This window comes from Pyxicephalus adspersus, chromosome 7, assembly GCF_032062135.1.
Source record: "Pyxicephalus adspersus chromosome 7, UCB_Pads_2.0, whole genome shotgun sequence".
In the NCBI taxonomy this organism is placed as follows: domain Eukaryota; kingdom Metazoa; phylum Chordata; class Amphibia; order Anura; family Pyxicephalidae; genus Pyxicephalus; species Pyxicephalus adspersus.
The window spans coordinates 5148492-5164563 of record NC_092864.1 but is presented as its reverse complement, the minus strand read 5'-3'; the positions used below and the strand labels follow the sequence as shown (position 1 = coordinate 5164563).

General features: G+C 39.7%; 2 protein-coding genes across 2 annotated transcripts; both read right to left on the bottom strand.

Moving 5' to 3' along the window:
• Positions 1 to 1321: 1321 nt before the first annotated feature.
• LOC140334912 (zymogen granule membrane protein 16-like) lies at positions 1322 to 3680 on the bottom strand. Its single transcript, XM_072417189.1, has 4 exons — positions 3553 to 3680; positions 2747 to 2822; positions 2173 to 2305; positions 1322 to 1795 (listed from the first exon to the last, which is right to left on the bottom strand). The coding sequence occupies exons 2-4, from the start codon at positions 2799 to 2801 to the stop codon at positions 1468 to 1470; spliced, it is 516 nt and encodes a 171-aa protein (XP_072273290.1). The 5' UTR covers positions 2802 to 2822; positions 3553 to 3680; the 3' UTR covers positions 1322 to 1467.
• A 7594-nt stretch (positions 3681 to 11274) lies between these two features.
• On the bottom strand, positions 11275 to 11726 carry LOC140334910 (zymogen granule membrane protein 16-like; the record flags this gene model as incomplete). Its single annotated transcript, XM_072417187.1, is given in 1 exon segment — positions 11275 to 11726. A coding segment is annotated over 1 exon segment (322 nt), but the record flags the coding sequence as incomplete, so codon positions are not given.
• Positions 11727 to 16072: the final 4346 nt, after the last annotated feature.

Genomic DNA, 16072 nt, shown 5'->3' with positions numbered 1-16072 from the left:
GTATGAAGAGGGACAGTCTTTCCAAATTAGGGGCAGTTGGGGGATATGATAAAGAGACAGTCCCTCCAAATTAGGGGCAGTTGGTATTTATGGAGAGGGACACAATAGACACAGATACAATTGGTAACATGTTACATTTTCCCAGTAGCAGTGCAAAGTGGGGACTAACCCTGAATATTCTGACCCCATCCCACTCCCAGGGGCTCAGTGAGACTCCTTAATGAACATCAGATCTTTTAGATTTACCTTGGTGAGGTGCAACAATGGGCTCCCCAACATCAGTATAGCTCCCTATAAATCCAGATACCATGGAAGTGAACCTGCATTGTTCCCATGGAAGGAGAGGTGCTGAGTGCACTGCATGCAGTGTATGGAATATTTCCTTTTGTGGAATACATCCTTCTACCATTCAATGAATGATGAGTGCACTGCATGCAGTGTATGGAATATTTCCTTTTTGTGGAATACATCCTTCTACCATTCAATGAATGATGAGTGCACTGCATGCAGTGTATGGAATATTTCCTTTTTGTGGAATACATCCTTCTACCATTCAATGAATGATGAGTGCACTGCATGCAGTGTATGGAATATTTCCTTTTCGTGGAATACATCCTTCTACCATTCAATGAATGATGAGTGCACTGCATGCAGTGTATGGAATATTTCCTTTTTGTGGAATACATCCTTCTACCATTCAATGAATGATGAGTGCACTGCATGCAGACATGGCTCAGCCACAGAACAAGCAGCGACACCTCGTGGCTGAATATCAACACTGCAGAATAATGCAGCTTCCCTATGTTACAGATGGGGGATCATGAAAAGACAGAATAAAAAAATGAAATGCAAACTGATTATTTGATCGATTTTATATGGAATAATTGGCATTTTAGGAATCAGTTGATTCATTCCAAGTCTTCAGGTTTGAATCTTAGCCAGGACAATAAATGCATGGAGTTTGCATGTTCTCCCCCTGTTTGTGTGGGTTCACATCCTAAATCCTACTGGCAGGGTAAATGGATTCATTCCATATGGGCCTGTAAAATACTATGGGAGGGATATTAGATTGCGAGCTCCTCTGACTTATCTACCCCTAATTTAGAGGTCACTGAATTTGCTGCTCTGTCAACTGGCCAATACAGGCATGCCCAGGTCCTGACCTCCATGCAGGTTACACTGCAGATAAAGTTGGTCCAGGACCCGCCCGAGCTTGTGGTTGGACAATAAAGAAGCAGCAGCAGACTGATAAGGTCATCCATGTGCTCCTGTAATATCTACATAATGAAGATGCAAAGACATAACAAAAATCAACTTTACATTTATCACTTTCTTTATTTCAGTGCTCATTTTACAATGTCAGAGAATAGAAAATGGGTCAAAAAATCACTAGAGCCCATTGGGCACTGAATGACCCCAGTGAGCTGGTTAGCAGTGATGGGCTCCGGTTGTTCTAGGTTCTCCAGGTCACTCGGTTCCTTCTTTGCAATGATAGCAGCTGGGTTGGACTCCCCAGTGGAAGCCGATGCTGTGCAAGACGGAGGAGTATCGCCCGCTAACGTAGCGCAGCGCGGTGCCCTCAAACAACGGGAAATCGTTGAAGCTGTTGCCTGATGGTTGCCCAAATTTCAGTATCCTGCCACGGCTCGTCACAAAAACCAACTCGTTCACATAGGAAGCGACTTTCCCCGACACCTGAGTGATATTTTCACCGCGGTACAACAAGATCTCGGAGAGTGTCCCGGAGGGGTTACCGTAATAGGGACCCCAGATGCCACCATATTGGATCTGGATGCTGAAGGAGAAGACATGAAGATGAATGAATGGCCAATGGATGAGTTGCAAAAACTTGGGAATTTATTCATTGGGGATGAAATGGCAAAATCAGAGCCCTACACCAAAATCCTCTGACTGCCACCGACTGGTGCCATGATCAGCGCCTGGGCAAAGCCACTTAATGGGCATCAAGGTTGGATTTCTCATAACAAAAAGTAGAGATTTCTGGATCAGAATTTATTTCATAAAATGATCTGAAGTCCATTAAAACTATGGCAGTGCTTTACAAAAAATGTTACAGCGCTCATGGGCCACAAGTATCAGGACGACATTTCTGTATAGATTTGTATGACATTGGTATATCTGACAAGTCAGGAAAAGTCTCTAGGATCTTACCCAATCACATGGCTGGGATTCACCCGGATGCGGATGCCCGTTATCGGCCCATTCAATTGCTCCGAAGAGAAGGAGAAAGCTGTCCCTCCACCTGCTCCATGCTCCCCAGCAAAGGAAGACAGACGGGACTGAACTGCAAGGAACAAAAAGAAAAAAATGTAACAAAAAGATCAGAAATGCAAAAAGGTGGATGGGGCAGAGCCTGGAATTATGGCATTTTAGGCAAATATAGGCTCAGTTTAGGTTAGCATTGCAGGTTTTATTGCCTTTCAATATCCTCATCTTCCAAGTTGCCATTCAGTCCTTGAAAATCTTGGCTAGAATCTAGCACCACCCTTTGTCAATAATGTCATTTATGGCCCTTTCTACACCCCTAGAAGCATTACATAGGGGCTATTTAAATTGTTTAGAAGGCATGGCTGCTCAGAATCACGCTGAACATAAAATCCAGATATGTAGAGTCAGATTTTAAAAAAAAATAATCAGTGTTATTAATTATTGTTTTATTAGTTGCAGTAATATATACAGTGCTAGAACAATAGTTGTAAAAGGTGCTGTAATGACACATACTCACCACTAGATGCCGCTGTGGATCCTAGCAGAAAGCACACACACAGGAGAGTCAGCATTGTGATTGCAGCAGTTGTCACCTAAGGGTTGTGTGTTATATATTAATATACTATAATTATTTTTATTCATAAACAGGATTCATATAGCGCCAACATATTACGCAGCACTGTACATTAAATAGGGGTTGCAAATGACAGACTAGTACAGACAGTGATACAGGAGGAGAGGACCCGGCCCCGAAGAGCTTACAATCTAGTAACTACAACCAGTATCAACAGCAATACAGAACAGCATGTCATGGGAATATCTCTCAGTAGTGTCAGGAACAGAAATATATTCAGACTCTAAGATCTCATGGACTGGAGAAAGGTTTTACAGCTTCCATGTCTACTATGATTAGTAATGGAAAGGATCCATCTTCGGTAGCAAAGCCCAGCAGACCCATTGGCACCAGCAGAGTATCTGATTGTGAAATATCTGATAGTATCTGATTGTGAAAGTGCCACATGATGCAGAGAATCCAGTGCCAGTCCCTTCTATATCTGTTGTCACTGACGGAGACATGTCGGATGAGGAACAGGAGGACGATGTCGATGTTAATGAATGTTATGAACCCCAATATGAAGAGGGTAAGCCACATTTTTTAAGCCCGATCAGATTTAGATGTTTAGATTGTCAAAAGAGAAGTCCAAACTGTTAGCCTTCAGATTCATCCCCCTGGTGGTATTCCTGAGTGTGGCTTGGGGTGGATTTTACATGCAAAAAGTGGTAACCCTAAATCACAATCGGGGTGGGAAAAAAAACTCTTACCTGCGATCCAGCAGCGTCCTCAGGTGTGATGTGGGTAATGCCAGTACGTTCGGGAGGCGTGGCCGGCAGGAAATTTTAAATGCTTGATTACAGTGAAATGTAACAAATAATAAATGGAAAAGTAAAAGTACTTCTTTTAGTGCATAAATCATCTTTGCCCAGTGCCCTGATCTACATTTTGCTCACTATTAGCCCTGACCTTGGATCTGACCTTTGCTGAACTTTTGCTGGTTTATTTCATCATTTCCTGAATGTCTCGACTTGTCTCACCTTGAACGTTCCTAACTGCTTACTGGAGACTCGAGCACATCCATGGCATCCAAAAAAGTGTATCGCCAGTGCAAGTGCTGGTCTTGAAGAACCTGAAACGATTAGGTGGCACTAGTGGAATCAAGCAATAGTGATTCACCAGGAAACTTGTCATCAGACAGTGAGCGTTAAAGTGAACACAGCGACGAATCAGAGTTTGAGGTCAGTAACGTGCGCACTTGGTGCTCTATTGACCTTGGTGCAGTTAAGGGAGTGATGGTGTGAAAATTGATGCTAAATGCGACGACCCCCTGGCATACCTGCAATTGTTCCTGACCGATGAGGTTATTGAAAAAATAGTTGCTGAGACAAACAGGTACACTGCACAACAATTAGCTGCTCCACACCTGAGGCTTGCAAGAGGCAGAAAGTGGGAATCAGTGACGAAAGATGACATTTGGCTATTTCTGGGCTTAGTGATATTTCAGGGAGTCGTGGGCAGTGATTGGTCTATCAATAAAATACTTGCCACTCCATTCTTTGGCACAGTCATGTCAGAGTACAGAGTTACGCTGATCATGAATTATCTATATTTTGCCAACATTGAAACTACTCATCCTGCACCAAAACTAAAAAAACTTTAGGAAGTATATAAAAATGATTCTAAAAAAATTCCAACAGACCTATGTGCCAGAAAGAGACATCCACCTAGATGAAAGTCTAAGAGACTCAGCTGGGTGCAATACATTACATCAAAGAGGGCACGATTTGGCGTGAAATCCTACACGCTGTGCAAATCCGCAACTGGTTGCATATGGAATACAGTCCTATACACTGGAAAAGGGACAAAATCCAACCCAAAATACAGCAACTATGGAATGGTAAAATCTTCTGTTCTCTCACTTATTGAGCCAGTGCTAAATCAGGGCTATTGTGTCACATGAAAGAAAGAAAGAAAGAAGGCTTTTTTTTAAGGACACCTAGGATTGTATAGAAACAGTTTACTCTTTATTGAGATTGAGCTAATTGATTTGCTTAAACTTAATAAAGTGTAAACTAATTCTATACAATCCTAGGTGCTCTAAAAAAGCCTTCTTTCTTTCTTCTCTTTGATTAGACTATTGGTTTAGGCTTGGCACCACTGAAAGAGACTCAATAGTTATATATTCCCGAAGTGTATCTGCCTTTCTTCTCCTATTGTGTCACAACTGATATTGCCATATTGCCTCCACTGTTATGGCAAGCACAAAACGTGGGAAAGAAGTGATGAAGCCACAAGTAGTGATTGATTACAATAACACCATGGGAGTTGTGGACAGAGCTGACCAAGCCATGACATTCTACCCAGCAATGAGGAAACAGCAAAACAAAAAATCTTCAGGCATCTTGTTGAGCGATGTTTGTAGAAGCAAAAGTGTAACAGGCCCGTGAATCATTCAGACTTTATTTTGAAAGTTTCCGAATCCATAGCCAAGAACCCCCAAACATCATCAGTGGCTATGAATAGACCTGGACGTCGTGTTTCCACCGTTGTCAAACGTCTGACCGGTCGTCACTTCGTTGAATACATCCCACCAACCCCGAAAAAGGCGGCACCTACAAGGATGTGTGTGGTTTGCTGCTCAAAGACCGATGACAGAGGAAGGAAGAAACGCAAAGAAACCAGGTTCTACTGTCCTGACTGATGTCGGACTTTGTGCAGTCCCATGCTTTAAAATTTATCATACCCGGGATGTCTACTAGACATTTTTTTTCCCCAAAATTTACATTTAATTTAAATTAATATTTATCAATAATATTGCAGCCTTGTTTGGACAAATTTCAGTGTTTTTGATTTGATAAAATGCTTAAATTATATTGATTTTTGTTACTCTATTTCATTCTTTTTTATAATTATTATTTATAATTATTTATTATATTATAGATTATGATTATAATATAATAAATAAATATATTTATCATACCCGGGAGTTAATCCTAACAATTACAGGCCTACAATTTTAAATACCAAATTTCCATGCAAAACATTGTGCAGCTTTTAGCATAAAAAAAAAAGGTTAAAGGAGTGGAATTTGCTACGAAAAGGAAGGACAACTTCACACTTTCCTGATTGTCACACAAAGTTTGCAGGATATTACAAGCCGACATGGTCTGATGATGGAGATTATATAACGGAGCAGGGGAGATTGTTCAGAGACTCGAGCAAAGCAAGTTTGAACGTATATTGCTGCATAAAGGTAATGGAAAACCTTCTGTTCCTCTTGCCCATGCCAAGGGAATTAAAGAGACATACGAATCCATGGAGGTCATTTTAAAATTGATTAACTATTCAGAACATAAGTAGAACGTTTGTGGTGACCTGAAGGTGGTGGCACTCCTTGGCCTACAATACAAAATATTTGTGCTTTCTGTGCCTGTGCAACAGTCGTGATGACAGCAACCATTATAAAGTGAAGGAATGGCCACCTAGACCTGAACACACTGTTGACCAGTACAACGTTACATTATTATATTTTCAGTATTCATCTGAACTTTTTCAACTACTTACCTCAGGTACCCTGATGAAGCCCCCAGAGGCGAAACGCGTTGGACACCAAACAATTAAGTGCTATAATTTTCTTAGGGATTCAATGTTTAGCTAACTAGATCAACACCACCCTCCCTTGTGCCACTCAGCGGGGGTGCGTGTACAAAATCTTTTACTGTTACTGATCAAAGCAATAATGTGTATAAATCCTAATTGATGGAAATTTGGTCATTATTTCAAACATTCACTTTCTTTATACACTGCCGTTTAGAAATACCCTCACCTTTCCTCTTTTCTTCATTTGTTTCCACTACAACGTGAAGCAGAAACCACTCATTGATCCACAGAAAGTTTTCCTTCCACCAGTTCATTTTAAACTTGGAATAATGAAACGTTTTGTAGTTGCAATGGATCATGATGGTACGGGTTTTCAGTATCTGAAGGACAAGTTTGGAAAAGTTAGAACAGACGCTAAACTGATAGCAGACATTTTTGCTGGCTCCCAAATCCGCATTTTGATCCATGATGCCACATTCAGAGACAAACTCAACCCACTTGAACTTGGGATTAATTTGTGGTAAGTTACACAAAACTTTCTTGGCAACCAGCGTGCTGAAAACTTTGCTGAACTCGTGAACAACATGCTAACAGCATACCATCAACTGTCGTATGTCACTTAAAATTCATTTCTTACATTCCATCTGGATTTCTTCCCACAAAATTTGGGTCATTTGAGTGATGAACAAGGGGAGAGGTTCCACAGGACATTTCTGTTATGGAAACAAGATATCAAGGCCGGTGCAACCCCAACATGATGGGCGACTACTGCTGGTTTCTGCAACGGGAACGAGTGCCACAAACGCAAAAACAAGAGCCTGAAACACTTCTGAAGTGTAAATGTTTATTATTATTATTATTATTATTATTAATAAACAGGATTTATATAGCGCCAACATATTACGCAGCGCTGTACATTAAATAGGGATTGCAAATGACAGACTAATACAGACAGTGATACAGGAGGAGGAGAGGACCCTGCCCCGAAGGGCTTACAATTGTTTATTGAACAAGGACGCAGGCGAATTATGTGTAATTGTATATGTAACAATGTTTTTGTAATGTCATGGAACTATGAGGCCAAATTTATTTATGTATAGAGATTACATAGTAATGTAGCTAATCGCATCTTTATGTGTAATTACTTAGGATTCTGACGTCCTAGGCAGATTTAGATTTGGATTCGGCGCACTTGATTTAGTATAGGACATGTGGATTAGACCGAGTAGCAGACAATATTTATTTCTTTGTGATGCAATATTATTAATAAACAGGATTTATATAGCGCCAACATATTACGCAGCGCTGTACATTATATAGGATGGTAATGATTCTAACTTGAGATGATAGACTATAATAGGGAACCTGGGTGATCCAGCAAATGTTGTATCTGCCAGCTGTCAGCTACTTATAGTACGAGGTGTGTCAGGGTGTTACCCTCTGGGCATTGACAACCCGGAGCTGTGAGATAACAACTGATAGGTTATCCGGGATTTCCCTCATTTATGTGTTTGCTGATGGACTATGAAAAGATCAGAGCTGATTGGAGGATATTACATCATCTCCATTACATCATCTCAGCGTCCAAAAAATAAATGACGGCCATAAAATGATTCTGATACTCAAACTACAACATGAAATGCTGTATTACAGTGAGAACTAAAGTTCTGCTTTAAAAATCTGCACCAGAAAGCGTTTTATTGCTGAAAGGAAATTAAAATAAAATATGTTCACCCGCCTGATTGCTCCCCTAAATTGTTGAGCAGGAGGAGAAAAAAGAAGAAGATGGAAGAATCGGCTATAGAACAGGTGAGTATATACCGCGTTTAGTTCTGCTTTATTTATTGCTGGAGTTCAGCTTTAACTGAACACTGAGGGCATCTAGTGGTGAAAAGCTTTTACTGCAGGAGACAGCATTGGCATGTGGGTGAGTATTACAGACTTTTTTTTTATTTTATTTTATTGAAAGCTCGGCTAATTTGTAGTTGGGATTTAGCTGTACTATGAGGTGCGATAAATGCCATTGTAGCTTCAGGAACGTGGACCAATGAATCTACAGTAAGGCATATCCATGTTGAGTCATCATATCTACAGGTATGGTGTACAATTCAGATGATACAATGTCATTATTATTATTATTATTATTATTATTAATAATATTATTATTAATAAAGAGGATTATTAAAGCACCAACATATAACGCAGCGCTGGATATATGGGAAGTGATACAATTTAATTATTTTTATTATTACTATTATTAATATTGATCAGGATTTATATAGCGCCTACAAATAACGCAGCGCTGGATATATAGGAAGTGATACAATGTAATTATTTTTATTATTATTAATATTATTACTATTAATATTAAACAGGATTTATATAGCGCCAACATATAACACAGTGCTGGATATATTGGAAGTGATACAATGTAATTATTTTAATTATTATTAATATTATTACTATTAATATTAAACAGGATTTATATAGCGCCAACATATAACGCAGCGCTGGATATATAGGAAGTGATACAATGTAATTATTTTATTAGTATTATTGTTATTATTACTATTTTTAATTTTAATAAACAGGATTAATATAGCACCAACATATAACGCAGCGCTGAAAATATAGGATGTGATACAATGTAATTATTTTTATTAGTATTATTATTATTACTATTAAAATTAAACAGGATTTATATAGCGCCAACATATAACGCAGCGCTGTATATATAGGACGTGATACAATGTAGTTATTTTTATTAGTATTATTATTATTACTATTAATATTAAACAGGATTATTATAGCGCCAACATAAAACGCAGCGCTGGATATATAGGAAGTCATAGAATGTAATTATTTTATTAGTATTATTGTTATTATTACTATTAATAATTTTAATAAACAGGATTAATATAGCGCCAACATATAACGCAGCGCTGCATATATAGGAAGTGATACAGTGTATTCTATAAGTGGGTGAATCTTGATGACTCTCCCTATGCTCCATGCAGAGTTGTGTCCTAAGCTGGCCTAGCGGATTAGGCGATATATCGGTATTTGCTGGACACGATCCATCGTCCTATTACACATAATCTGCAATGTGTGTGAATGGAACAGATGGACATTGACACATTGATAACACCTGAGATGCGGCCAAGGCAGCCGGGAACGAGGGGGGGATTTTAATTTAGTAAATAATATTCCAAAGGATTTCTTTTTGAAAATACTTCTACTGAGTGTCATGTCAGTCCAATGGATTCAATGCCTTCTGAGTCATAGTGAGCGCATTGATCTTGCAGACTTCACTTGCTGTGTGCTTGTTCCTGGTCATCTATCCTGGAACACAGCCGGGTTTAGGAAGGAAGCTGATTGGGCTGAGGAATTGCTTCCTCCCACCTGCAGCTAACTGATAATATTCTTCACTTGATCTCAGCCTAGGCAAAGTCACTGGACTGAAGCCCAAGGACAGTTTTGCAGGATTAAGTGTTCTGTGTTTTGTGACACGTCAGGGATGTACTCATGCAGTTTTATGTCCAGCTGTTTGACATAGAGGTAAGTAGGCAATGCAACCTGCACAATTTTCTCTGTCCGTCAGTATATGCACCCACTCCAGGGCAGTTTTATTGGGGCAGATAATCAGCAAGTTGGATCAGAAGACAAGGATTTTTTTCCCTCTCAGCTGTCAGCCAGAAACGTTTCCGCAGCTCCTGAGCCACCACCAGATATTGGCCTGGGGCTGCCATCACTATTTTTAGACATTTCTTAAAAAAAACAAATTTCCCTTTAATCTTCAAATCTTCACTCAACAGAGACCCCTGCTGGTTACAGCCTGTATCACACTATAAATTACACATCCCACTCCTGGGCCTAATGCAAGAATTAGACAAATCTTTATTGAAAGATGAATTGTATGAAAAGCCAAAACATTTGTTAGCACAAGCACACCTTTAAGCCCCTTTTTTTTAATACCAAATGACGGCACATACTGTTTTTTCTGTACCAGGAGCTCAGGGGTTGGAGATGACCAACATCAGGGTGAGATGGCAGAATCCAACCACAGAATGAAAGGATTGTTACATGCACATTATCTAGGAGCTCTATTTATACATGGCTATCTTGATTCTTTTATAGTAGCATTTCCTATTGTGACAGCGGTGCAATTTTGAAATTGGCCACTAGGTGGTAGAATGAGTCATTGTTTTAATAGGAAATGTAACGAGAAGTGTTAGCGGATTTCGGAAGATTTCGGGAATAATTTACAAATAGAGCCCTAAGAGTCATGAGTTAGCTGTGACCTACCCGAGTCAGGTCATGTACCTACTGGAAGTCAGCACCTTCATGGGAGTTTATTGGTAAGGCAGCAACATAAGTGAGGCTTTTTAGTGTTTGGCTTGTTTAACCCAACTTAAATAATTGTAACATCCTTAGTTATATAAAAAAATGAATTATAGCAAAATTACCAAGATGATGAGGTTTTTATCAAAGGTGATAAGGACCAGATGACATCTCACCGAACCCATTGCTCATTATCTTAAAATGTATGTAAAGCTGAATCTATGTTTGTATTCCTGGTTGAGTGGTGGGCAGGTGGGGGCGATGTCAATCATTATTTTGAATTTGTATCATTTGTAACTTATTTTAGGTTAATTCTTGATTCTTGATTCTGATTGGTTCTGCAAATACTTGGATTTTGTTTCTCCTGCAGCCCTGATGAAGAGAGCTGTAGCCCCTGAAACGTGTTGCAAAAGTTCATAACCTCTCCAGCAATAGTTTAAACTATTAGAAAGTTGGCCTAGCACTCTTTGGAATTTGTACATGCAGATTCTATACAGATATACATTTGAAATGTTCCGTGTATATTGATCAGGAAGAATCAGACAAGATTTGTTGCTGCAGATTTTATTTTCAGGAGATGATACACTGAATAAAGGAATCTGATACAGAGGATGGAAAGAGTGAAAGAAGACAGATGGGTGATACTCTGCAGCCCAGGATGGTACGGCGGTCGGGGGATCACTTAGTGCAGTGCACGCAGTTGCTGTTAGGGTAGTCCCAGTGGAAACCAATGGCATCAATGTAGCCTCCGGAGCTTCCACTAATGTATCGCAGGGCGGTGTCGGGGAACAGGGGGGAGCCATTGAAGCTGGTTCCGGTGTCTTTACCATAGGTAAAGTGGCGCCCCTTGTTGGTGGAGATCTTAAGCTGGCGGAGGTAGGAGGTGTATTTCCCTGATACCTGGATGATGTGCTCTCCAGGGAAAAGGAAGAGTTCCTCCAGATCACCCAGTGAGCCCCCCTGGTACTGTGACCATGTTGTTCCATATCGGACCTGGAGCCTGCGGGGAGAACAGAACATCAATATTAAATGATGACTGATAGCAAATATTAAACTTTGTATGGAAATGCAAAATTATATAAATTAAACTGGCATGGGCCATAGATGGGCCTAGAGGGACACTAGGAAGGGGGAGGAGCAAAATAAATAGGCTTTATAGTGCAATGGACTTTATTTGCTCTCATTAATAACCTAAGTGAATCCTCAGTATACATAAACAAGTAAAATATATTTTAAAAAATTTTTTTAATATTTACTATTTATAAATCATTCCCCCATCAATTTGTCTGAAATTTGCTGAAAGTCGAATCCTTTCAGTTCCTATTAAAACTAATGACTCGTTCTGCCATCTAGTGGCCACTAACAGCTGTCACAATAGGAAATGTAAGGGAAAATTCGGAGCCAATCTAAAGCGAATTAACAGGGGAATCATTCATACATTGAGCCCAATAACCCCCGGCGTCTGTTAGTAAATCAGGGAATAACTGACATTCACCAAACGTTCTCTACTAAAAAAAAAATCAATCGCTGCCATTGAAATCAAAAGGACATGAAAGATTCCCCATGTTTGGTGAATGTCTGATTCTCCCCAATTTATAACCAATCACATAAAGATTTGTTCAGTGAATGTTCTTGTTGAATTGTTCTGTACACATTAGATCAGGGTTAGGTATGAATCATTGTGTGAATAACAACTATTAAATGTTGCCAAGCTAAATGGGTGAATATGGCAGCATTGTTCAGTGAACATTTCTTGGAGTTGGGTGAATGTTCTTTGAACTTGGACAAGGTTTCTGAAGTTCAGTGAACACAATCTGTAGGTTGGGATCCCGGTTAAGATTTATAGGAGATGAATCTTACACTTTAAGGATGGAATGTTTTTAGACTTTTTCATGTTAAGAGTGAATTTTGAGAGTGAATGTGAAGCAGAAGCTTCACCTTTTATAGACATGAAAGGTGTTGGACTTGTCAAACTTCAAAGAACGTTCAAAGAAACATTCACTAACTGATCCGGACACATTGGTCATCTCTGGAAAGTTTGTGAATGTGGAGGCGTCAGAGGTGGGGTGGTGCTGTTGTTCTGCTCAGGTTAGGTCATGTGACCTAGCATTGCAGTGCTGCAGGATCTCATTGATATACCATGCAGGTCATGTGATGCTGTTTCCACCAATCTCTTTATTTCTTTTTAAGAAAATATGCCGACTCATTTTGGTGCCTTCCCCCTTCGTCAGGGCATTGTAAAGTCCCATACAGAGGTCAGAATAATGTCGCTGCAAAATGTATTTGTGATCATTTTCAGAGATATTAAACAAGCCCTGATCTATTCAATGATAAAGGGGGGAGGGGAGTGAGCAGCACCCCAGTGTGCTCGCCTGCATAGGAAAATACAACAGTCATTCCAGATCTGTTGAGTGATGAATGACCATTATTCACACCCTAGTATATTCACTTGAGATGAATTCTCCAGATCTAATCCAAGCCAATGACTCAGAAGGCATTGAGCCCCGAGCAGCCATACATTCCTATAAAACCTTTATCCTATGACAGGTTCTCTATTAAGATGAATCTGGGGTTCACCCTGTGCTCTCCACTGAAATCCTATTCATGGAAACAATTCATATCACAATCTGCAAGCAGCTCATCAAATATTCATCCGAATCTCACCGCCTGACACTAATGAGAGAAGTGGTACTGTGTAGAGTCCATGCATACAGAATAAGAACAGATACTGAGAATTACACCCAGGTACATGATAAGAGAAGTGGTACTGTGCAGAGTCCATACATACAGAATAAGAACAGATACTGAGAATTACACCCGGGATACAGGACAAGAGAAGTGGTACTGTGCAGAGTCCATACATACAGAATAAGAACAGATACCAGTACACAAAATTGATCAAATATACCAACATATAGGAAAAAAAGGAATACAAAAACACTCAGGGATATATATATATATATATATATATATATATATATATATAGTGAAGTATATATATATGTGAATGTGATTTTCACAAAACATTCACTGCAGGAGAGTCTTCTAAATTACAGCGATTGATTCACTTCAGTTTATCAGGTTTGGAATGAAAATTTAAATGGCCCCAAAAACATCCCCTGCCCAAAACAAGCACCCAGCTAGAGTAATATTCAGGGGAAACTAAGATTTCCAAATTCACTCACACATCACTACCGAGCCCAACGCTCCTCCATAAAAACACCTATCCTAAATATGGGTAGACTGCCCCTTTAATTTATCCTTTCCATCCAGATGCAATGTCCATACATCAGACCCCTGCAGAACATTTCTCCCCATGCAGATCATCCAATGCACCATGCATTATACCCAGGGTTGTAAGTGGGGTAAATTATGGGCACCCCATTCTGCCAGCTTCACCCTGCATGTAAATACAAACGTTATATTGTGCTATTGCAGGCTTCCGCATCCCCACCTCTTAGATTGTAAGCTCTTCGGGGCAGGGTCCTCTCCTATTCCTGTGTTACTGTCTGTATCTGTCTGTCATTTACAACCCCTATTTAATGTACAGCGCTGTGTAATATGTTGGCGCTATATAAATCCTGTTTAATAATAATAAATCTATGAAGGAGAAAGGAAAAAAGTTCCTGAACTTCAGCGAGTCTTCTGACTCCTCCTGGGACCCCCTTTATTGGCTGAAATGCCCACAAATGCCCAGAGCAGAGAAGACGTCAGTAGTTTTCAAGGCTTGGTGTTGCCCCATTTACCCCTTATCCTGGCACTAGGGACAGCTTTAGACAAAAGGGGCAAATTGAGGGCCCCAAATGATGAATATTCCAGTTCTGCCAGCTGTGGCCCTGGAGATGGTGGGGGCCCGGCCGGGCACTGTCCCACCAATGCAATGATGAAGGAATAATAGCGTACTGCTGGGGTTCCAGAGGGGTAAATTTCCCATTGCTGGTCGGCTTCTCCCCCATGTTATCCTCCCATCCATGGGGCCACTTACCTGAGGCTGGGTGTCTGGGATGAGCCATCCATTCCGACCAATATAAATATGGCGGTGGGTGTGTTTATGATGTAGATTCCTCCCAGTGAACAAACATGGCGAGGTGGAGTGGGCCAGCTGGAAGGCAAGAAGGTAGGGCAGATAATAAAGATCACGCAGGGTCAGGGGCAGTTCATGCCTTTGCTGATGTCCTCCCCTCACTTATCAGTGTTTGTTCTGCCTAATAGAGCTGAGAACTCGCCGAGTGTCAGCTCTGCTGCCAAGAATCAGTCAATCTTCAGTTTCTGATAATGAAGAGATCATGTGACCGTATTCTGCTAATATAAGTAAAATACAATTTGTTTCGCATTTTATTTGTTTCAAGTTTATTATTTTATGATTTGCAGTAAAGAATAATTTGATCCTTTAAAATGGAAACATTGTTACTAATAAAATATTGCTGGGGCGGTAAAAGGATTCCAAGAAGAGATAAATATTGGATAGCCGAAAGGTTAGGGTTCATGTAATAATAACTAGCATTCAAGTTATTAGGGAAAAGAGTAGAAAAGTTTTTTTGTGGCAACACTTTAGGTTCAAACGTGCTTTACTAGAATTCTGGACTCCTTCTTAGAAAATTACATATGTATTATATAAATTACCTATATACCGTATTTTTCGCCGTATAAGACGCTCCCAATATATAAGATGCACCCAATTTTAAAGGAGGAAAATCTAGAAAAAAAAAGATTCTTAAAGATTATTCCCCTTCTGATCACTCAGTGCCAATTTAAATTCCCCTTCTGATCACCCTGTGAGGAGAGGAGACGCACGGTCTCCGCAGGATCGGGTGAGTATCTTTTTTTAATTATTTTTTAACACAGTGTTTGTCATATAAGACGCACCAACTTTTCCCCCCCAGTTTTATATGGCAAAAAATACGGTATATATTTTATTAAGATCATTAATATTATTTCGGCTTAAAATGCCAGTCACCCTAAATGGACCTCTTAATACATTCCTTTTATTGTCACCAATGTATTACGTATCTTGCTGAATATATTGAACTATTGGGTCGTGTTATCTATTCACCATGTTAAATATATTGAATATACCTTATTCGGATTACACTGTATGATTGTTCTCTTTAATCTTTTATTTTCCTATATTGTTCAGTATAAGACTCAAGCTATTCCCCTGAAGAAGCCAGTAGGTGAAACGCGTCGGGAGAAAGAGACAAATGTATAAGAGAATATTGTATAATTGGTATTGTCATTTATGCTTATCACTATGTTCTAAGCACAGGACACTAAGAACGAATCCATAGTTCTTGTAAAGCATGTTTGAAGTGTTGCCACAAAAAAGCCTTTTCTTCTCTTGGGTGT